This window comes from Crocodylus siamensis, chromosome 11 (assembly GCF_052110815.1).
Source record: "Crocodylus siamensis isolate JL-2025a chromosome 11, ASM5211081v1, whole genome shotgun sequence".
In the NCBI taxonomy this organism is placed as follows: domain Eukaryota; kingdom Metazoa; phylum Chordata; order Crocodylia; family Crocodylidae; genus Crocodylus; species Crocodylus siamensis.
In genome coordinates this window covers 62,905,501-62,930,198 of record NC_143405.1, presented here as the reverse complement: position 1 = coordinate 62,930,198, position 24,698 = coordinate 62,905,501, and the positions used below count along the sequence as shown (strand labels likewise).

At 43.7% G+C, this 24,698-nt stretch overlaps 1 protein-coding gene across 15 annotated transcripts in view; it reads right to left on the bottom strand.

Moving 5' to 3' along the window:
- Positions 1-24,698, bottom strand: part of MAGI1 (membrane associated guanylate kinase, WW and PDZ domain containing 1) — a 402,777-nt gene that overhangs the window by 82,981 nt on the left and 295,098 nt on the right. For all 15 annotated transcript variants that reach the window (XM_090022950.1, XM_090022949.1, XM_090022947.1 and 12 more), the window contains exon 3: positions 12,860-12,979. In XM_090022950.1, coding sequence (XP_089879076.1) covers positions 12,860-12,979 — 120 coding nt within the window. The remainder of the gene's footprint in view (positions 1-12,859; positions 12,980-24,698) is intronic.

The window sequence follows — 24,698 nt, the reverse complement described above, 5'->3', positions numbered from 1 at the left end:
GATAACTTTTTAACACACTGCAACATCATATATCCCCTACCTACTATACACACTCTCCCGCCCCGTCTCGTATATATTAGAGAGGCAGAAAGAAAATGAAAAGCATTTTCAAGCCCAAAAACAAGGACACCCCCCCACCTTACACCACAATATTATATGCATGCCACCTACATTGCACATGCAAAAACACAGAACATTTTTGTTTCAAATTAATACACGCCTATCAGTCGGTATCCAGACATCGAAAATTCCACAGCATCTACCCACGAAATACAGTTTTGAGCATACAAATATTTATACCCAAAAACCTGACACTCAAATCACATGCGTTAGGCATTTTAACTCATAAACCAGAACATGTCTCTCAACTTCCACTTGGCTGACTCAATCACGCTTCTCCTCTCACGTTTCTACTCCAGGACATCTCAGCTCTCACGTTACTGGCCCTGGGTGTGAGGACACTGGGAATCCTGCCTCGGCAGCTACACACATCTTGCGCCTTCTGGAAAGTGAAAGGCCGAGAAGAGGAAGACGTCTGTGGGCCATGGGAACGTGACCGGGGCATGAAGAGCAATGGGAAGGGAGAAGCAGTCCAGTTAAGAGACAGGGATTAGCACTTGCAAGAGGATGGCCAGCTTCAAGCCCTATGCAAATCATAGCTTGCTCCCCCAGCTTGCCCTGATCAAAGATCGCTGTCTTACCCATCACACTGCCTCCTTAGAGCAACAAGGACACGGATGCAAATGCTAAGGTTCAGGAAATCAGAGGGATTCCCTTCTCAGAGCTGCAGAAACGCTGCAACAGCAACGCATAGGGTTTCAACTCAACCAGGTCTGCTCAAGTCTGTGCAAAGCACCAGGGATTCGGCTCTATAGGAGCAGCAATGCTTAGCAACACCTTTATGTTCTGTTCGTCATTTCAGAATCTTAAATGAACACCGATGCATAATTTATAGAGAGAAGCAAATGACTTCCTCTGGAAAGAGCCCCTAATGGAGATGCAGAATCCTACAGCCGCCTGTAGCCTCTGCTGGAGAACCGATTCTTATGCTCTACATGTTGCAGGAGTATTTTATGGGGAAACAGGAGAAACGAGAGGGGGAAAATAAAGAGGTAGAAAAAGAAGAATATCAACCCTACACTGTTCTGCATTTCTCCAGCAGTACAATACAGCTTGGCTGTTTTGGGGTTGGTTTTTTTTGTTTGTTTTCTTTAACTGCACATATGTTTTATAAGGATACCAACTGGCAAATTATATTGGTCAGGGTATGGGCAAAGATGTACACATACCCTGTTTTTAGGTGTGAGACTGCAGAACTCTGCACATTATTTCAGCCCTGTTCCACCCGCGGATACATGCTAGACATCAGCATTTCAGATAAAAGCTAAGGATGCGGCAGGCTTGTGTCGAATTTTACCAGTCTTGGGTTAGCATGTAGCACAGAGGTACCGCCGATATCCCTTGGGAGCCTTTGTTAAAATTTCACCATCCAATTCAGGGGAAAGGAAAAGACAATGTCCCTGGCTCTCATGAGCATACTCCCTTGTATTTTTAACCTAGAAGTCAGGAAAATACTTACAGAGTGGCTGTTGCTTTCTGAAAATCTGCCTTCTCAAACTGTGTCCCCCACAATTACGAATTGCTTTGAAAAAGCTTTGCTGCTGCTGTCTTTATTACTTAGTTGGTTTTTGGAATAGATCAAGAGGCAGCCTTTTTTGACAAGAATAATTTCCTGGGGGAGGCTATATTCCTTAAAAATACTTTAATTCCCCTCTTATTTTCAGTTGGCCAAACTGAACCCCATGCTTGATTATTCGTCCATTAATTATATATTTTTTTCAAGGCAAAGTGTGGCAATACATTTTTATTTTTTGTTTAATTGAAAATAGAAGGTTCTTTGGGTAGGAGCAGTTTCTTTTTCTAAGTTTTTGGACAGGGCACCCTAAGGAGAAAATCTCAGCCCAAAAAGAAATCTCAAATATTTTCAAACGCGTCTTCAAATCTACAAAGAGATGCAATGGGGACGTTATCGGCTGTGGAAATATCACACCGCAGTCTTATCCAGGATGGAGAACTGCAAAAAAAGAGCAGTGACCTGAACTTAACATCATCATTACATCACGTGAAGAACGTTAGCTTCAGTGGAAATAAATGTTCTTTGGATGCAAAGGTTAATTGTGTTTGTATACGGCTGAGTCAATTTTCCTTTGCTACTCAATGCATTTATAAGGACCTGAGGCAGGGTCTTAAGTCTTTGGGCTCATGCTTGGCTCCTAAAGCTTCTGCTTCTGGCCTTTGAGACCTTCACCTGTAGCTAAAGCTCAAATATTTGCTCCTACTCATGAGCTACAGAGGAAGAGGCACACAGAGCTTCCCACTTCTCAAACAGGAACGGACAGAGCTAGGGAGAGGGGTCTTGTTGCAAGCACGAGATGGAAGACCTTAGAGGGAGGTCTGGGCTGGTTGGGGAGGAGTATCAGGTGAAGACCAGGGTGAGATGAGATGACCAGGTTGGTTTGGGATCCTAGTTGTTAGGGGCTGGAAGGGGCCTTACAAGATCACTGGGTCCAGCCCCCCGGCACTTGGGCAGGAAGGACCGCTGGGATCAGAGGACCTCCCGGAGCAGGTGGGATGCTCTCTTCAATTCTGAACTCTGCTTAACAAAGCAAGTCTTGGTAAAAGAACTAAAGACTGGAGGTTGCTCGAGGGAGTGATTTCGTCTTCCCCAGGGGGTGGTCTGTCCCAGTCGCTTGCAAGCTGGTCAGGAAAAATAATGACTTTGTTGGAGTAATTAATGAATCGGCAGAGTCCACATGGCATTTCTCTTTAGCACCTGGCTAAAAGAGTTACTTCTCAGCTCAGCCTCAGAGGCTGCTGCAGTCCTGGACCTACCACGTTCAAAGCCCGTCGACGGTCCGCGAGGAGGGAGGATCACTTATACCAGCAAGGCTGTAAATTCTCCCCGGCTCCGAGCAAAATACGCAACCCTTGGGACAATGCGGATCACCCTTTAGCTCTCTTTTCCTTCCCCATAACTTTCCCGCTCCTCCCTGCAATCAACAGGGAGACAAACCCAGCTCACCCATGGCATCACGTTCAAACCAGCTGCATGGGTGGTGGTGTTGTCCCTCCGAACGCCCTGAAGTCGGGCTGCCGCCACTTCGCTTCTAACGCAATGAAGCAATTAACCAAAACACGAATGCGGGGGTTTTGTCCCTGACTGTAATTAGTGGTAACTCCGCCTTGACTCTGACCGACACAAGGAACCAACTTGTGAAACCAAACCTGGCTGTCTTACGCCTACTCCTACCTTACGTTTAAATAAATTAAAAAAAAAACCAAAAAAAAAAACACACGGGAAATCCCTATGAAAGAGACCAAAAGAAAAATCAGTGCCTTCTTGCTGCTTGTGTGTCACAGACTTGGGTGAACAGCTTTTCAGAAAACCTTCATTCACAAATTCTCAGTTGTAACGTTTCTCTTGAGTTTGCTGTACTCCAGCGGGGGAGTCAGATGACTTCATTCATCCATATTTGGACAACCTCAACAAATTTAGGAAAATGCTCCTAAGCACCCACTAGCTGTTTCACAAAGCTTAAAGCAAAGGATGGTCCATTCAGAAATTGCTATCAGAACGGGGAGCATCTGACATTTGTTTTTCCTTCGCTTCCTATTTAAATTCCTTCAGTTAACCACCGAGAAAGCGAAAATACCATCCTATGACCTAGCAACCCAATTACACACCATGAATAGCAAGCAACGTACATCTAAAATTAGATTTGTCAGCTTTTTGGGGCAGAAACCATGACTGTGCATCTGTTCTGTAATACGCTTAGCACCGTTTGGATGGAGATTGCATAAATATCAACAACAAAAAATAATAAGGACAATTCTGGAATCACTTTCTTCCCTTTCCATACCCGATCTACAGCTGTCTGAAGCTTTAAAATTTTAGTATCGCACATAATAATTAGAGCACAATAATGCCTAATCACAATGTGAGGAGAAGTTCACAATCACAACATTTCTTCCTCTGCCAGTTCAAGTACTGATCTGGAGTTGATGAAAGACATCCACATCCATTTGTTCACCCCCAGCAACTCAGGAATTAAAGCAGCATTGTCAATCAATGCACACCCTAAGTACTTGTTTAAAAAGTTTAGACAAGGAAGCATCTTTGCGGCTTTTGAAAATGCCAACAGAAACAATTTAACATTTTCAACAAGGCTCCATCAACGTGTCGAAAACCCAAGCACAGCTTAATTTGCTTGTGAACGAGAAATTGAAGCTGACTACGAACTTAAGTGGAATTAAATCAGTCTGTGTGCAGTGGCTCAAACTCAGTAAAATACAAACAAAATCAAATGAAATAAAAGGTGTTGTAAATAAAAGATACAACTGGATTAATATGAAAAATCGAACCAGATTATTAAATATGAAAGGCTTCAAATGCTCGAAAGCACCGTTTCTAAATTGGCCAAGAACACAGGGGTATAAGCAAAAAATGAAAAAAAATAGTACCTAAAAGGGACAAATGGGAGAAGAGGCACTTCAATGTGGGGAAAATGCAAGCCAGTGCAACTGTAGAAGATAATCCATACACAAAATCCAACAGGAATGAGGGATCTGGAAAGCAAGAAAGCTGAAGTTAACTTCGTGGTGGGTTAGGTCTACTCTGCGCTCAAAGGTGTGACTACAGGGAGCAGGTAGGTGATGAGCTAAGACCACGGGGAAGATGCGATGGCACAGACTTCAGTCTGAGCTCCGGTTGAGTCAGCTGGGTGCTACAAGCATTGCAAGCCCAGCTCCCGTCTCTGCAGCTCAGGTCTGCTCACCTCCAGCACGATCACACCCCCAACTGCACAACAGTCATACCCTCCACGTAAGAAATGGGAAGGCTAAGTGCTAAATCCATCAGACGTGGACAGCTTCATCATCACGGAGCTTCACCTAGTGCATACGACCCCCAAACCTTTTACTGAGGCTGGTTAAGCAAGGTCTACGGTTACTATTTTGTTTTGCACTCCCTTTCTCCCCAGGAAGAGACTCAGGCTTGGCACTGGGGAGGGCATTTGCTCTCTGGGAACTGCCAAACAAAGATGTGAGCAGCTTCGTCTTCCTGCAGCCCTGAATTTCCCGACTCCTCAAGGCAGGCCAGGTTCTTTGAGTAGATGTGATATCTTTTATTAGACCCACTGAGTAGTTGGAAAAAAACTTCTCAGCAAGTTTTTGGGTGCAATCACCTGAAAGCTGGCTGAGAATTTTTTTCCAATGACTCGGTTGGTCTAATAAAAGATATGCCTGCCTATGTCTTTAGACCAACACAGCTACAACCAAAAACCCAACAAGTCCTCAAGCAAAGGCTAATTCTGCAGTGGTAATGGGGCCTCTCCCTAGCACAGAGGAGCTCCTACCTGTGGAGGACACTTTCCCACGTGCAGAGCTGTGCTTTGCCAATAAGGGGTTTCCTCTTCCACAGCAAAGCCTCTGCTGTGCATTAGCGCAAACAGCATTTGGGGGAAGAAATCTGGAGCTAAGCCACTGCGTTAAGCGAAGGCGATGAAGAATCAAAATGTAATTATTAGCCTAATTGTTTTCTGAGACGCGGCTCTCTAGAAGAACCAAAGATGAGTGACCCTTCATTTCCCTCAAAGTGCCTGTGTTCATTTAATCCAACACGAGTACTCCTGCCTGATTAGCACAGGACAAATTGATTCCTGGGAGTGGAGGCTGCTCACTTTCCAGATCACGCTTGGCTGTGGATTTCTCTGCTGAGATGACGGATCTGGCTGCCGTCTGCAGGAATCACCTAAGTGCAACTGCACATTGATTAGCAATTGCCTTGAGGAAACGATGAGTATCCAGGCAACCGAGATGAGACCGCGGCTAGAGCATCTGGAATGGGAAGCAAAGCACAGCTCGGTTCTGTAGGAAAGCAAGGGACAAGATGATCTAGGATGGATCCAAATCAACCCTCCTTTATATTTCAGATTTTGAGCCAACAATTGAGGTGGTTCAAAATGGGAATGCAGAGAAATAAGGGTGGGTGTTTCGCTGCAAATCTGCCCTAACATTAAACTAGCTACATGTTCACTTATGGCTGAAATACTTGAAATTCACCTGAACGTTTTGTGCCCGCCGGCGAAACCAGATGGGGTTATTATTTGGATGGAACGAATTTGGGGAGGCAGACACCTAACTGGATAATCTCAGCCATAATCAGTAATGTAACGAGTTCAGTATCATGCAGGTCTACCACAATCAACGCCAGTAGAGGAAATGAGAGTTCAGCAGAAAATCATCTGCAGCACTCAAGATCTGTCTTGAGGCCCCTAATTTATCCTGTGCTTAGGGAGATCATTAGACATTTCCCCAGCCACTTGGCTATTGTTAGATCTGTACACAGCTGCATACAACAGTATAACGTACATGAAAGTCCACCTGAAACCAAAACCAAATAAAGCCATTTACAGGTTAAGGCAGCCTTTATCGTCTGCTATTCGTTTTAACATAACAGCCTGTGATCTTAACAAGTAAACAGCGATTTCTCGACGCCCACCGGGTGTTAGGCAATTACATGAATTCAATCTCCTTCTGGTAGTCAGAGACTATTCACGCTCCCATAAAAGTGGAGTGTCTATTATAAATGCACAGACACATCTACATCACAATCTATACATTGCACATACATGTGCACACATATATAACAGTACACTGGGTTACTGTCCTCTGGGCTCTTTTTAATTAGTCCACATCCTCTGAAGTGTGGCCTCAACAATACTGAGCAGAACATAAGAATCACTTCCCACGGCTCGGGTCTTGCAAAACCTGCTGTAGGTTTTTGGCCACAATATTATGCTCTGGGTTCATAATCAGCTTGTGATCCACTATAACCCACGTCCTCTTCTGCAGTACTGCAACCTAGTCAATTGTTCTCCACTTTTTACATGGGAATCAATTGCTCCTTACTTTATACCTGCTTTGATTGGATTTTATCTTATTTATCCTAGAACACTTTCTCAACGGATCAAGGTTATTTCAAATCCTAATCTTAACCCCTCAAGTATTTTACCCCACCCACCCTGGTGTCTCCTGCAGACCTCTATACTCAAGTCCATCTTCCAACCCCATGCCTTGCATACTATAGGATGAATTTTGTCAGGCCCTGCCAATGTGAAAACTTCTCGCTTCTCAAAAGAGCTCCTAACTTGCTCTTTCCCTACTAGACACTGAATAACTACCCCCTCTCCCTGCTGCTAATTGCTTATCACCTGCTCATTGATCTCTCTTGTAAAGGCAGAAGTAATAAAGGCATTTAACACATCAGCCTTTTCCATATTGCCCATTATTACCTTCCCTACAACACGAGTCACCAGGGGTATGGACTTTGAAGCTGCTAACTCCATAATGCAAGGTAAATGTTCTACCCAATTGAGCTTGTGCTTCATTTCTTCACTTCCCTCGCACCCCTAGCTGTGTTTACACCCCCCAACACACACTCCCTTCCTTTTGTTAGCCAAATGCACCAAAAAAAAAAAAAATCCCAACCCTAAAAGCACAGAATTGAAGAGGAAAACGAATCTTTCACCGCAGCGCAGATGGTAATAAATGGAGGGTTGACATGATACACGGTAACGGCTCTAAAGGAGCCATTATGATTTATTGAGTCAATCTGCAGCACGGAGACGTTAATAAGCGGATCTTATCTTATTAAGCGGAACATGTTGTTCCACTACATGTGCATCGACAGCATCTGCCGCCGCCAGTCTTCTGATCTTTCTGTTCACATTTGGCATACTGTGGACATAACATTCATTTCAGAGCTGTCCAAGGGTGGCGGGACCCACAGAAGACAACAAAGAAGTTGGAACAGCATAAAAAAACAAACACAAAAACTCCAGCCTTTCCATAAAAACAGATGAGTGAGGAGGGCCAGGGCAGGGAAGCATATGCAGAACTGAGTACATCAGAAATGAAAAGCTAAAAGCTGCTTCTCTGAATTCAAATATATATTTCTGAACACACCATGGGTTCTTGGCTCATATCCTAGCCAGCCTGTTAAGGTACTCGATTGTAGGCATTCATTACCGTAATCAGAGTTGCCGGCTACCTAGTTTTATATACATTGGCAGTCTTAAGAAGTTACCTCTTGACTTTTCAGCCGTGGAACTAATGCGGATGACATCATTACTTTTCTTGGCAAACACACAGCACTTGTCATGAGAATGAAAGATGATGCTGGGACAATATAATGCCATAATATAATATGCCTTCACATGTTATAATGCACGGCACTTTTTCATTTGAAGATCACTAAGTGCTTTGCAATCACCTGTTAATGAAGCCTCACAACACCTGTGACATACGGGGATCACCATTCATAATTCAGGTGTTTGCTGCATCGTAGCAACCGAGTTTATCTTCCTTTGTGTCTGTGCACCTAGTGTAAGATGGTGAGAATCCTAAATGGGCACAGGAATAATGATACGACATACCAGTGTGAATACCCCCTGCATTTGCACCAGACGATAAGTGTGTGCATAGTGTGATATCTTTCGAATTTTTAATGGTAATAGCCTTACGTGTTACCATACTATTTTGCAAGCTTGTTGGGGAGGGAAAGGGAAGAGCAATTATCTACGTAGTCCCAGGCCACCCAGATAGCTCTAGGAGAAATGGGGATAGACTCCAAAAGTTGTAGCTCAACATCCTGTTTGAACCATTTCAGGGTCTTCCCTCACAGTCTAGCTGGTACTTGTTAGGACCTCAACCTTTCCTATGCAAAAGCAACTGCTAAGTAGTCAGCTTCATGAATTCCATGACATTACTAAGAGTTTAAAGCACTGCAGGATAAGTCTGTAAGTGCTGGGAATTATAGCACTCCTAGATCCCCAGCTACCACCTGGCCTCATAAAAAAACAAGGCCATGTATCAAGTATGACCATTTTGCCTGAACACAGGGAAGCAACTCTCTCGGCACTCACACAATCCCAAATCTCTCAATGTCTGAGCAGGGCTGTAAGCTCCTTTGACTTTAGTGCAAGACCGGCAGTATTTGGCATTTCACTTTAAAACCCCTGCTCTTGGAGTGATGGGATTGCCTGAGAATCCCAGTTTTCTTTCTTTTTTTTTTTTAAACTACATTTATAGACTTTATGGTTAAAAAAACCAGTAAATGTAAACATGAAGGCAAATTAAAAGAACCCAACAATTGATTCTATTTCCCTGCAAATCTAATGGTTTTTTTAGGGTCCTGACTCATGGTTTTGGAATATTTTAAGCTGACCGCACATTGACGGGATTCATAACGTGGTGGCTCTCCTGCCTGGCCAATGAGCAACATGGATAAAACTACTGGCACTGTACAGGAACAGCTTGTGATTAGGGCTCCAGCGTCAAAGAAGCGGGCTACAGAGTGCTATATATTCAGACAGAGCATGCTTGCAGCAGCTTGTGCTCACTGCCCTTCAATGGTAGGAAAGCAAACTGGCAAACACTCTTCCAGTGACCCCGGGGGCACCCACCAGTCTTCCCCACTCAGATCTGCCCTGGATTTGTGTTTTTTTCCTCTGTCCTTCAAGCAGAGTCAAGAGACACCACCCTGCACACTCCTCTTCCTCAGATCAGCCCCACAGCCAGGCTTCAAACACTTCTACACTTGCCTCCTCACTAAGTTCAGTTCAAGTGAGCTTTTAAAAAGGATGCCCACTTTTGCAAAGCTTTGTCGCTTCTTTTGGCCGTGCACTTCCGAACAACCTTCAAAGCGCCGCCTTAGCACAGGGCAATGAGGACGGCAGTGGCTTCTCACCATTTTTCTGAAATAAAGGCCTTGGAGATGTCACAGAGCTCCCCGGGAAGAGTGGAAATGCCAGTGCTATCTGGTAGCCTCTACTTCACTTTATGCTTTGATAAAAACCTTGAAAGCAAACAACTCGTCTACTAACGCTACTGCAGCCTACCATAGAAATACATGGATCTCTTAACCACGGGACTATTGCTTAACCGATTTCAAATGCCTCTGTCCTGGTTTGCCTGTTCCCAAAGGCCACCAAACCCTGCCCAGGGAGGAAGGTGAACTAATCAAACCCCACATAAACAGCACAGGTGTGATATAAGCTGAATTTCCCATTAAAGAAATCTCCCTGGTGGAGCGAGTGATAAATGAACAGGCCTTCTTGCACATTACAATCAAACGTTAATATGCCTTGATGCATACATATACATCCATATTATTGTCATGAGTGTCTTTATTGTTTTCTTCTGCTAGGCGCCCTCCTGCCACTCCCTGCCTTTGGAGGTTGTCTGGTGAGATGAGAGGCCCTTTCATGCAGCAACCTTACCTTCACACCCGTGTGCAAAACCTGAGGAATTAAAATAGAAGATGGCACGAAGCATCAAAACGAAGTGGATAGTGGCCTCTCTCCGAGATCTGCAAGAGGCCCCTTTGTGTCGAGGTCTGGGGGACCACTTTCCAGCGTGATGTTAGCAGCAGGGTTAGAAGAACACAGCAGAGCCCGAATCATTTGCATCCATGTAGTTCACAACTGGAAACGGGTTGCCAAATGAAGGAGTCTCTCGGCGGTTTTGCTGCAGCTTTTCCTTCAAAGGGCACTGCTTCTCTGATCAGCTGGAGTGCAGCAGTGGTCTTAAGACAGCTACAAACTGGGGCTCTGTGTACACTTTTTGCAGACCCTCATTTTTGTAGGGAAACCTAATCCTGAAAACTACCCAGGTTTTACTGGGCTACCTTCAGTGACAGAAAAATAGCCCAGACGTGGATGATAGAAGGGGTTCATTTATGGCCTCTACTTCAAGAGAGACTCCTGTGGTCACCGCCTCCCATTTAAATTATGTGGCCTAACCAAGGTCAATGCTGATTAAAATCAATCCACATGTAAAAATCAAATCAACACAAGAAAAAAAAAAAAAAAAAGCATGCAAACCCATTAAAGAAATCTCCCTGGTGGAGCAAGTGATAAATGAACAGGCCTTTTTGCACATTACAACCAAATGTTAATATGCCTTGATGCATATGTATACATCCACATTATCATCACGATTGTCTTTATTGTCATCGATTTCCCTTTAGATAGCTCCATCATTGAATGGCCGGAAGTGCTGACCAGTGCCAAATCCAGCAGATACCCCTAAGAGATGAAGCTGTTCAACATTTCTGAAAAGCAGGCCCCACAGTTTGGCATGCCTCAAAATTCGGTATCACTTAGTATAGCAAAAAAAGGACTAAATGAACAGGAAGATATTCTGAAACTTGAAAAAAAAAAACCCTATGAAATCTGAGTTACTTAATCCATTGCACATATAAACATATGATCTGTGAGAAGGCCATGTTTAACATGCCCCAGCTGGGTACACCAGTCTCCAAAAAACAAATTCCTGGTGTGTCCCAAGAGCCACCTTAGAGACAGCTTCTCATTTTGCCTTTCCAAGTGGAAAGGTCAACAGAACAAATAGGTTTGGGATGTAATGGGGAAGCAGTTGAGCTGATCTATTTTCAGTGCCATGACAAAGAAAACTAATTTAGTGTTATAATTAGAAACAGGGAAGGAGGGAAAAAAGCTCATTTTCCAGTAGTTCTTCTGCTGGCATTTTAGCTGTGGTGCTGGTTGAGTTGATCAACTCACAGCACTGGAGAAGTGAAACCCCCCATAAATTTCGTATTGTCATACATGGCTAAACCGATACAGGCTGAACAATGTAGCTTCCCATGTTTGAGAACTCGATGCTTCGAGGTGACCCTCGCAAAGGAGCTTAGAAAAACTGGCTTGGTAAAAAGAAAAATAAATGTATGGGATTTATTTTACTGGCAATCCCAAATTAGTTCACATGCACAGACCTCTAAATCAGTTGATATCAGCCGTGTAAGTGAAGCTTGGATTTTTTTATATGCTTCCTGTTACTCTTTTAAAGGCTGAAAAATAAACATTTCTTCATACTCTTCTTCACTTAACGAAATGACAGCATCCATATGACACTCCCAAGATAGATACTTAAAGAATGTAAGTTAAATTCTTTAAAGAACTAAAGAAATTTTTTAATTGTTAATTTGCAACTGAAGAATTTTTTTGTTTTTGCAAAAATCTTGCTGCTCTAATAAAAGATATCATCTCTATGACGAGTCCTGATTGCCTTTCAAGATAGGAACATATTTTGACAAAGGGTTGGATTTATTTATTTTGGCTGCCTTTATTTTAGCATCTCTGCTTGTGCATTGCCTCTCAGTGTTGTAAGCAAAGGAAGACCATGGCTGTAGAAACAACGGGCGGGATCCTCAGTCCCCCAAAGGCCTTTTTGTGCATCTGTACCAGCAGAGGTGAGCCCTGGGAGAAGGGAAATGTTACCCAGGTCTCTTGCAAGATCTCCTTAGCATTGCCAGGGGCATGTAAAGAGGCCACAAAACAGAGGAGAACCCAACCCAGCATTTCATAGAGTTTCCTTCCTGCTGGAAAGTGCCAGTGGTTATTTGCATTTAATTCTCCACCTACAATGAGGGAGTTCAAGTCAGCCCAAGACCACGAAACCTGCGCAGCATTGCATACCCTTTCGTCTGAACAGGAAACCCCCTTCAGAAGCAAAGGCCGACATGTTTCCGGTGAAGAACTTGAAAAGGAGAGTTAAGGAAAGCTGCACACAAATGGAGACGGGCAGGGGAAGAACCCAAAAAAGTTTGGGAAGCTGCCTCACCTTATGAAGGTGTCTCTTCATAAGAATAAAAGGTCTGTTCTCGACTTACGGTAGCTAACTCCAGGTAAAATCCTAGCAAAGATCAGGCAGCTTGCAGGTGCTAATTAAACACCTCGTTCAGCGTGGGTTTTGGAACTGGGTCCCCGCTGGGCCATACCTTCATATGTTCCTACTTCAAGAAGGGTCCCGCTCTGCTCAAGCTCCAGAAACTCCTGCACAGTCAGGAAGTTATAGTCCACACCAGGCACTTCTCCTTCTCTTGGAGGGCGGGTTGTGCCTAAAGGGAGAAAACCAAAAGTTAGTGCTGTGGTTGTACCATCAGGAATGAAGCAGGAGCCTGAGATCTCGTTCAGGGAAATGAAGGCATCAGGACATTAATTCTGCCATAGCTGCTAGGCAGAAAGAAACCCAAGGGGTCCATTCAGACTCTAGACCTGCAGCCCAATGGAAATACAAAAGGGAAGGTACAGCGCTGTATGTCCAAAAAACTTGGTATTACCCCACTGTTTTACCTTCCTCTGTCTGGGCTACGCCAGGTGAGCCTGTTTGAAGAAATCTCTTCCATCACAAGCAAAGAGACATCTGCCGGCATTTGGTGCTCAGGAAGGCATCAACAATTATCTGACTGTTGCCAGCGTAGGATCTTATTTTACTTCCTCTCATGTGAAGTGACAAGAAAAAAAACCCCCAACCCACATCTGAATGCTACACAAAATATATCCCTAGATAAGGAGCCTTTTTTTCCAGCTCCTATTATCTGGAGCAGTTTCCATGCATCTCTGCAACTCATCAGCTCCTTTCACATTTCAGCTGAATATCCCCTTTCTCTCTTGCCTGTAGCTCTTATTTTATCTTTATTATTGCTAATATTTTTCACTGGGTACTGGAAAAGGTTATGAAATGCAAACTAATGCACATGCATATGCACAGACCACACACTATAATGTGGATATAATATATAAACAACTGGTAAGATGAATTTGCCTGAACTTTCATTCATCTCATTCAAGAAACATGCCTCATTTTAAACAGTCATCTCTGAATCCCACACACTTTTTAAAAACCAGGGTTTGGTTGGTGTTGTTTTTTAAACCTGCAACAGAGTAAGATTACTAATTTAAACACTCAAAAAGTGTTTGAAAACACAAGATGGTGAAGCTTCTCAAGGTATACACCCCTCTTCTTCGTTGCATGGCTCCTGCTACCCCTCTCCCCTTGAGCCCCACAGTGCTCTGGGATTCCTGCCACTGTGGACCATGGTGCTGGCTGCTACTGGGCACGTCTACACGTGCACTTTAATGTGCATTAGCCTATTTTACTGCGCATTAAGGCGTCATGTCAAAAATTGTGCTAATATGCAAATGCACAGTAAAAACAGGCTATTTGCACAGTGGGTGCCACTTAAAAAAGCACGTGCTTTTTCTACTGCGCATTACAACAGCCTAATGCACACTTATTTAGTACCTCACATTAGAGATACTAAATTTAATGCACAGTAGCAAAACTGCATTAATGAATGTGTAGATGCACCCGCTGTCACTTACACTACACTTAAATGTGCCAGTGGTCACACCCTCCCCACTCATTCATGTGGCTATGACCTTCAGATTAGATTTAATGATTGCAATGCTTTCTTTGGAGGGGCTAACCTTAAAAGCACATTGAAAACTTATTATAACATCATAGACAATGAGGGTTGGATGGGACCTTAGGAGGGCACATCTAGTCCAACCCCCCCTTGTCCAAGCAGGACCAGCCCCAACCACATCATCCCAGCCAAGGCTTCGTCTACCCGGGTCTTAAACACCTCCAAGGATGGAGAGTCCACAACCTCTCTGGGTAACCAGTGCTTCTCCACCCTCCTAGTGAGAAAATTTTTCCTAATATCCAACTAAATTTCCCTTACTGCAACATTAGCCCATTGCTCCTTGTTCTGCCATCTGCCTCCACTGAGAACAGCCCAGCTTCATCCTCTTTGCAACACCCCTTCAAGGATTTGAAGGCTGCTATCAAATCCCCCCTTGGTCTTTTCTTCTGCAAACTAAATAAGTCCACTTCCGTCAGCTCTCCTCCCAAGTCACATCCTCCAACCCCTGAACCATTTTCATTGCCCTCCACTGGACTCTTTCCTATTTGTCCACATCCTTTCTGTAGTGGGGCCCAAAACTGGATTAACTTCAACTAGCATAGCCCATTTCTTCACTACAATTGATCCATATTGATTCTCCATGAACCACATTGGATTCCTTTTTGCTGCTGAGCAGTGCAAGCATTCATAGCTTCAATCTTCAATCTAGATAGCTTGGGTCTGGTTATCGTCACCGAGAGGCTGAACATCTTCTCAAAGGCTGAAAGCAGCAGGGACGCCGCTCTCTGGCACGATCACAAGAGGAGTGGGAGCAGGCCTCTCACACTGATGCTTTATCATCTCCTAAATCCCATGCAGCCTATTTGTTTGCCCGTCAGAGCGTGACTCAAGTTAGTCCTTTCAAGACCCTCCTTCCCTTTGCTGAGGTAGCCAGTTCCGCCGTTTTTTTAAAATCACTGAGTGATTAACTGATATCTATCGATTTCTGTTCAATTGTGTTCATTTCCTGTAAGTGGCCCCCGGAGGCCAAGGGAATTCGGTACACGTGAAAAGGGATAGACTGGCGGCTTCACAGATACCACAACAAATGCAGCTTCAGGAGGAAGGGCAGTGTGGGATGCTTGGAGGCATGTGCGCAAGCTGGCCTGGCAGCTGGATCAGGGACAGCTTTAAAGGTATAGAAAACTACACGTGACATTTAACCAGGTATGACTTGTCAGTAGGGCGCTTCCTTCTGGAAGGTACCTGTACCTCAGCAAGTGCACCCTCTTCTGTCCTCTACACTAGGCTGAATTCCATGACTGCACTTATACAGGGGTTTGGCTCTTAAAAAACTTCAGGGAAGATCCCAGCTTCTAGGGAAAGCTGCTAGCGAATAAATTTAGCCACTTTACTGGCAACCTGGCAGAAGTTTTTGCATGTGATGGAGAAATAGACAGGGTTTTACTCCATCTCCTTGACAGAGAGCTCCAGAAATCACTCTGGAGAAAGCCACGCTCCTTATGTGTTACCCGTTGATGATCTGCATTGGGACATGCTCATTTTCATTGCCCACCTGAAGGTCCTTACCCAGAAAAAAAATGGTCACAAGCAATTTCATTCATATTAGTCACCATCACACCTCTCCCCTACTCATGGTTTGCCTTTATCACGGTGCAAATTCTCTGTTCTTGGACTAGATCCTTGGTCCGTCAGGGCATGGGAAGGTGAGGACAAGGATGAGGGTGTTTAAGGCCTGAATTCTCAAAAATTATTTAGATGCTTAATTCCTCCCTAGGTTTCATAGTTTCATCGATGTTAGGGGCTGGAAGGGACTTTACAGATCATCAGGTCCAACCCCTCTACACTTGGGCAGCAAAGACTGCTGGGGTCAAACAGGTGCCATTGAAATCAGAGAGGTCAGGAGCCTGGAGGTGCCCAAATACCTTTGAGGATGAGGCTTAAAGTCATCTTTAGACTCTCTGTATTCATGACTGAAGCCAAGTTTCTATTCCAGATGTTCTGGCAGCAGTGACACCCTCAAAGCCATGTGCTGCCTAAAAGTAGCCTGTGTGCTACCACAGTTCCTCCTCTTTCCCTTGGACACGGGGTTAGGTATGTACAGGGCGCCGTCCCTATCACATTTGCCCATTGGGGCCGATGAACAGGGGCCACAATGGATCTGAGTCTAAAAAATCTGTCCTTCCATATCCAGTAGGAGCCAACCCAAGTAATCAAGTTCCTCACGCTGAATACGGTGGGTGGCTCTCTGACTGCCCCGTAACTCAGATCCATCACAGATAAGGGGTGTCAACATTAGGACTCGCATCACTTTATCTTCCAAAACAGTGGTTTTCAACCTCGTTTTCGTTTGCGGGGCCTCCTAAAAAGTTTTGAATGGAGGTGCAGACTTCTCTGCATTGCAAGTGTGGGTATACTTTTGATACTTGATATTAAATGATATTGTTCATATGATGAAATGATATTCATCATACTTTTGATGATCATAGTCATCTTCTGCGGACTTAGACATAATCTGCAGGCCCCAGTATTATAATGCCCTTCACTGACTTTCTTTGCTCCTGCAGACAGGATTCATTAACCTTTTCTCCTCCACTCTCTCTCTCTTTTTTTTTTTTTTTTTGCAACAGTGAAAATGCACCTAAAGGTTTATTATCCCAGCTTGTCTTTTTTTACTGAACAATTCTATCTTTAATACAATTCCTCCATCCATTTTGATGGGTGTGTGTGCTTCATCGCAGTGTTCTTAATTTCCTGAAAATGTTCAAGCTGGAGAAATCACAGATGTGCTGGCTGCGAGCGCGGCGGTCTCCAGCACACATGGAAAGCATTAGGCACGCCGAGCCATCGTGGAAGACAAAAACATTGCATCATTGAGATGCCATTTGTCACCTCGCCTGGGTCTCCCATAATGAACGGGGGAGAAATAAAACCACACATGTTGGGATATCTTATCTGGGGAGAGACTTAAAAAAAAAAAAAAAAATCCAGGTTGCTATCTAGGCCCAAGATTGCTCTCAGATGCGGCTCTCCTGCCAAGCAATGTGAGCAAGTGTTACTGAATGAGATTCAGAAAGGCAGGGGAAAGCAGAACTCCGCCTCTGCCTTTCTTGTAGCAGAATGACAGGCTGTCGGCTGGACACACGCCTGGCAGATGGCATTTCAAAGAGTTTTCATGAACCATCTGGGATGTGTACAATGATTACAAACCACACTTACAACAAAGCCAGAAGGGTTTCTTCTTGACAGGGGAAAAAAAAAAAATGAGGAGAGGCACAGCAAACTTTCCTCCGTTTCTCAGTAACAGAGGCCTGCTAAACTTGATCAGCCTTCCTCAGCTCTTGCATGGTCCAGCCAGGAAGGCATGACTAATTCAGAGCATATGTGCTGAAGGCCATCCCGACACCGTCCCGGCCAGAGACCCACCATTGTAATGCTCTGCTGATGAACTTGAAATAGTCATTAAGTCTCTTGTTATTAATTATGTGCCCGGCGTCAGATTTTTCTTTAGCTTGCATTTCATTGTCTGTAGAGCTGGATGGTCCTGGCTGTGCGAGGGGTTTCGGAAGATCCCCGTGCACTTCTTCTGCGCTACTGGCAGATCCCAACACGGCTGATGGCAGGATGCACCCTGCCCACGATAAGGCGTTCAACTTTAAAACAGGAGCTATTCATATTTAAATATACCAACCTGCTTGACGCTTCTTGCCATTAGACACTCATTTAGCTAATTAATTTGAGCTAAGCCCTCCCGTGCAATTTGCTCAGACCTGCTAATGTTGGGACGTGAAGGCGTGGATGAAGAGGTTATCGACTTCTTGTGCTTGTTACATGCTCCGTAAACTTTTACTATATTTGGCTAAAGTATGCTATATTGTATAAAGGTACTTGGTGACTTTAAACACACAGTCGAACTGCTTGTGCTTCTTTGCAAGAGTATAAGGCATAAGTGAAGTGTCTCAAGAGATCGGCAGCCAACTCGGACAGCGTACCTACAGCAGTGAAAATCACGCATAGATGCCAGCTGTAAACTAGCTAGCTGGGGCACTACTAGAGCAGAGCAAGGGCCCCAAACTTGCCGAGAAATTAGAGAAATACCCAGGCACTGAGCCTGTACAAAGCCCTTTGGTGCTATGGTGCCACCCCACCCCCCAAATAAAATAAAATAAAAATTGAGCTAGCTAGCTTGAAGCTTGCTCAGGGAATGCCTACATGAGCTGCAACTCAACCGTGGCAGCATGCTCGTAGCCTACGCAAGAATACCACGATGAGGAGTTGCCAGTGAGTCTTCCAAATCTGGTAACCTAGCCATCTGTTTTCAAGACAAATCGGTGCTGCCACTACATCGCTCAACAACCATGTTGACAATTATTCAATGTAAGCCTAAATGATTGTTCATATGAGATCCAGAGGCTGCTTTATCTCCTTATCATTCAACCAGGGCCTCATGTTAAGTTGTTAATAGCCACCGATGCCCTGCTGCTAAATTAATCAGAATCTTGCTTATTGTAATCTAAGAATAAGACTTCAAAGAGCCCATAGTTATTCACTTCAATTATGTTCTCGTTAGAAGAAAACAATTCTCTAGCATTATAACACAATTACTGCATCTAATCAGTCTTCAGCAAGTCATTCTGAAGTGGATTTTCAGAGGGGCCGAGCACTGGCACGTCACACCTCCCATGCACTGAGCTATTATTTTCATAACTGTCTCACCCACTTGGGTTGCGTTGGTTGCTGTTGAGGTCTATCAGATAGACTAAAGGTGAACCACTGATACACCCCATAAGTGATTTGCTTGAAAATATATTTATTCCCGCTGCCATCAGGCATCTAACTATGGACTTTTCTATTCTCCTAAAGAGCACAGTTGCTATAAAATATTTTTTCCATATTCATCTATGGGGCTACATGCCCCAGGTTGAAGAGGCGATATCAAAAACCTTTCTATACACAAGGCATGAGCAGTAGCATCATATTACAAAGATTCAAAGCTTAGTTTTGCGACTGGGATTTTACCAGACATCTTCTTGGCAGCAGTGACATTGCCCTAGTCTATATTCTGGGGGCATCCCAGAAGGGATTTTTTTTTTCTAAAGCAACTGCAGAAAGAGATTTCCGCCCCCCAGCCCTTTGGAAAAATCAGGGAAAAAAAAGAAAACACATGTTGTTTAAAGGTCACCATCTTCTCTCATGTCACCAGATAATTTGGAAAGTCTGCTTTGCCTTTCCTGCATCTGTCATCTACATCACGATGATAAAGGGAAGGCAGGGCTAGCTCCACAGATCTGCTGATGGCAAGAAGAGAAGTGAACAGACAGAGACAACCTGTTCTCTCTCCAGAAAAGGCAACTCAGTTACTGGCAAGGCTTGAATAAGAACTGATCATCTATGGCATATAATTAGAAATACGCTTTTCTCCACTGAGCACATGGACGCATAATAAAAAGCAATCCATCCGTCACAAGTTTGGGGCCCAGCACTTCTCAGTTCATAGGTACCCCTCCAAACGAACCCTACTGGTACTTTTCTTTGGGAACCGCTGGAAGGGGTGGCATTCTGGACACGCTATTACATTCATTCAAATTCACATCTCTCATTTGTGCAGCTGCGTTGTACAGTTGAACTCTGATAACTGACTCTGTAAAAATGACATCAAGGTGTCCATGCCCGTTACAGATCGAATTTGCTGAGCTCACACACCAATTTCCATGCCCCACCCTTCAAGCTCCTTCTTGAATTTCAAAGTGAATCTCTACTCTTTCTTGCTTGTGCATGCTCAAGCGCCACGCTAACCACGATGAGATGCTTTCACAGCTGCATTGGAGATGCAAGCGATTAATTTAGTGGGGCACCAGAGGGAGGATATTACCTGTCTTTAGAAATCAGTTCACGGCCCTGTTCATGGGGTGCACGCTGGAGCAAACTGCAGCTCATTCTCCTTAGCGGCACAGGCAAGGGGTGGAGTGAAAGCTGATGCGACACCACCAACACAAACGCCGCAGCCGAATCCGATGGCACCATCGTTACGCAATCATGTATCAGACCGCCACAGTTCAACGCTATGCCCTTGGATAGTTTTCTTCTGTCATAAAGAGTTGCTAAGTGGGATTTTCAAGAGTTCACATCACTGACCTAAGTCTGAACCTATTTGAGTTGGCAGTAAAAACCTAACCAGGTCTAACAGAAGAGTTTGGTCAAGAGCTCGTGACAATCCCCCTCTCTGCCCTTTAGCCATTGCTACCAGCTCTCCGCAGCCAGTCCCTGGTCTCTCACCAAAGGGTGCCGTCGTTCTTTCTGGTATGATGTGTCCGATCACATCACCCCCTCCTTTCCTCTCAAAGAAGTACTGACTTTTTGAATCCACCCTCGAGAAATGATTCAGCCGAACCATGCAGCGAGTGCTCGGCATTCTCCAACCCTCAAGGCAACAAGTTATTTTTGTCCCTTCTCATCTGTCGGAGGTGCTCATGTGATCTCCACTGCTGTACTATCCAAAAGCTTCACGGTCTCTAACATATTTCACCTCTGGTGACATCTGTATCCTCATTTACAGATGGGGAGTGGTAAAAGAAAACCCCTATGGGCCAAGCCCTCACCTTGGAGGATTTGTCCAAAGCCACATGAGAGTTCAATAGAAGCCAAAGCCACGTTGCCAGGACAGAGGCTTTAACCACTCAGCCACCCTCCCTTCCTCCTTAATGCTTGACTTGCCCTTTGCCTTGCCATGTGTGACCTATAAGCATTCAGTACACTCGAACAGATCTATAATAAATATTACCACCTGCCAAAAACACGAAGCATTGCAGACATCATCCTCGGACCAAAACACGGTAAAGACACACATCATGTTTCCTTGTGTTTCCTTGGTCGGTCTCTAAGGTGATGCAGCTTTCATCGGATGAACAATAGTAGCAACCACTGGCACCAGCTTTAGTTGGGGCTCATATGACAGCCAGGGAATGGTGGGGAAAAAATGTGTCCCCTCCTCAAAGGCTTTGAGGCGATCGTGGTGCAACTGGGTGCCAGTGGATGCTCAACCTTTTTGTATCAGTACAGAAACTCACGTCCCACGCGTTGCAGGCATCACTGCATGAGTTGCACAGAGTTTGGTTTCTTGATGTCGTGACACAGAGGGCTCACTGTGGACTGCAAGGATTTAAAGAAATGGGTTGGTTTCTTGTGACTATACGAGGCTAGGTGTACCAAAATAGCTGCACTTCCCCAATACCAAGAAGGTATCCTGCTCATGTAACAGCTTTAAATATGCCACACAACTCTTTGTTAGGTTATTGTGTATCTGAAGCATAATCTCCCAAATTCTCAAATGTGATGAGTATCCAGGTTGAGTCATATTAGTCTAGAGGAAAAGGCAATCAGTTAAGTTATTGTCTCGGGGTGTCCCCATCATATTCGGCAATCAGGATGCATAGTAGAGATGATATCTTTTATTAAACCAACAAGTTTTTTGCAAAGTTTGTGCTGGAAAGCTGGCAATTAAGGACCTTTTTTTTTTTTTTTTGAAAAAATCTTGTTGGTCTAATAAAAGGTCTCTACTACAAGTTCTGATTGCCAAATGTGACGGGAACACCCCAAGACAATAACTTAACCATGACTACTCGTTTCCTAACTACTGATGATACAACATGGATGATAAGGTTACAAAATGGGCTTTGTTCATCAACTTGACCAAATGAATAGTTTTATGAGTATATTTTTATATTTAATAGAAGTGTGTGTGTGTAAAAAAATGGGTAAAGATTTCATAATGAGACCTCACTATAATGTTCTGTTAGTACATCCATCTCAGTAGTGAGGGAAGACTGCCATTTTTTGTGCCCAAATTAGATAAACATGAATTAGCAAGGTGATTATCTCTGTATGCTGTTTTTACGCTTCACATGTACAATTTAAACAGTCATGATAGTTCAACAGCTACAACACACAAAAATGCTCCAGAAATAACAGAGGTCTTTCCAGTGTGGTAACTTTTTTCTTTTAAATGGGCTCTGCATATATTTTTGAAGAGAGATTTGTGTCTATACACCAGTGGCTCTCAATCTTTTTAGATGCAAGGCACCCCTGGATAGACTCATGGCACTGCTCAGAAAATGCCAGCTCTTAGTTTTCACTTTTTTTTTGACTACAGAAAAATAATAGAGCAATTCTTTGGTCACAAAGAATTCAGAAAGACCTCAACTGTGAATTGCTATATGAAATCTCTGGGTTTATCTTGAAAATTATGTTTGCAAACATAATAGAGATAACACCCCATGACACCCATGAAAGGATCTCAAGGCGCTTTGGTTGAGAATCGCTGTTATAAGCACTCTAATCAGTGCTATTTTAATCAGATGCAAAGCACCCCTCATTAGACTCAAAGCAACCCTTGGAAAATGGCAGCTCTTAGTTTTCACTTGTTTTTTAACTATGGAAAAATAACAGAGCAATTCTTGTGTTGGAAAAAAACTCAGAAGACCATAACAGGTCAGAATATTTTTAATATTATGAATCCCTATCTGAAATCTCTGGGTTTAACTTGTAAATCATGACCACAGCTCGAACATTGTGTGGTACCCTGCAGCACCTTTGAAAGGATCTTAAGCCATCCCAGGATGCCATGCACCCTGGATGAGAATCATTTCACTAAAGACATGACACAAGTAACAAATGAAAAGTTTTGCTGCATGGCTAATCTCAAATGTTCGTTGAGGCAAAAGAACAAGCAAAAAGATTGCTTCTTGCAAAAGTATATACCAAGTCAGGCACTTTCTGTTTGCTACCAGATAGCCACGTGCTGAACACAACATTTGGGGTTAAAGTAGGTAATACTGGAACATGAACATGCTGTAGTAAAAACTGCACTTAACCTCAAGGCTGCAAAAAGTTTTTGGTCTGGAGATGGGAGAGAATGGTTATCAAGATCCCATACATAACAAAAGGCTGCATAGAGAAACCAGGAGAACTTCGAGCAAAGACAGCAGAGCAAGCAATGCAAGTATAGGTCAGGTAAAGCAAGGTCACCAGCTTTCCAGGAGTACTTAAAGGAATGGTATATTTTTTAAGAGCACTTTTCATCCTACATAAAACCCCGGAGGAATTGCTTCATTTGCTGAAAGCTGCGAGATGGAATCTGGAGGTGGAAACGCACGGAACGAGTACTTGAAGACCCGAGGTTATCTTATCTACAAATAAATACATGTTAATCAATCCTCTGGGCATCATACAGGGCTGCTGCAGCAAGTGGCCATCAAGACTGCACAATATGTGGATCTGTGCTGAGGCTCGCTCCACCTCCCAGTGAAATCAGCTAGAGTATTCCAGCTGGGTCGGGTCTTCTGTCCTTAAAAATGGAACGGGTACACAAATCAGTACAGACTTTAGCAAAACAAAATCCCCACCCTTGCTCAGCCATACAGTGGGCAGAAAAACCTGGAAGGAATATTTCTTCCCACCTCTAAAAGCTTCCTATAAACTACTTTCTCCTTCTTAACTGACACTTAAAAAACAAACAAAAAAAAAGGAGTCCAAAACAGGACTAATGGGGTGTGTCTATATGCGTACTTTAATACACAGTAGACTATTTTACTGAGCATTCAAGTATCATATAAAAAACTGTGACATTATATAATGTGCGGTAAAATAGTCTACAGTACATTAAGAGTCATGAAAAAGCATGCAAATGTGCTACTGTACATTAGCACAGTTTAATGGGCATTAATTTAGTACCTCACTTTGGAGATACTAAATTTAATGTGTATTAGAAAAGGCGCATTAATGCACATGTACAAACACCCATGCTTGCCACGTCTGTTTTGATGATCTTCCATGAAAACTTCTGTTGTAAGACTTATTACAAGTAATTTTTGCTTTCTACGCATAGAGGCACCCACTGGGCTGCTTTCTGATGGTTAACAAGAAAAAATTACTCGTCTCCTCTGCTATTTTCATTTACTTCTAAATAAGTTCAAAGGTCCGAGAAAACGGGACCCATTTCTGACCATGTGACACAGGTCTCTCTCACTGACTTCAATTGCCCCGATCCTTAATTTGCTGTGAAGTCCTCATCATAAAACAACTCACCTACAACTAGATCTCTGTAAAACAATGTCACAAGAGGAAGGTGTCACATGAAACACCTTCAGTTTAACGCTGAGGTCCTGCCTACAGACGGCTGTAGTAACTTAATCTTACCTAACCATGCAAATTTTTTTTACAAAACAGCACCCTACCACACTTCTAAGCCCTAAGTGCAGTTATTTAAAACAGTCTTTTCACTGAGCAACAAATGTTGGAGGTATCTTCTCCACGGTATCCCTTCCCCCGTAGCCCGGAGCAGTGAATGCTATAAACCTAATGGACTTCCAACTGTGATAACCTCATCACACTGTACAAAGCTCTGCATCTC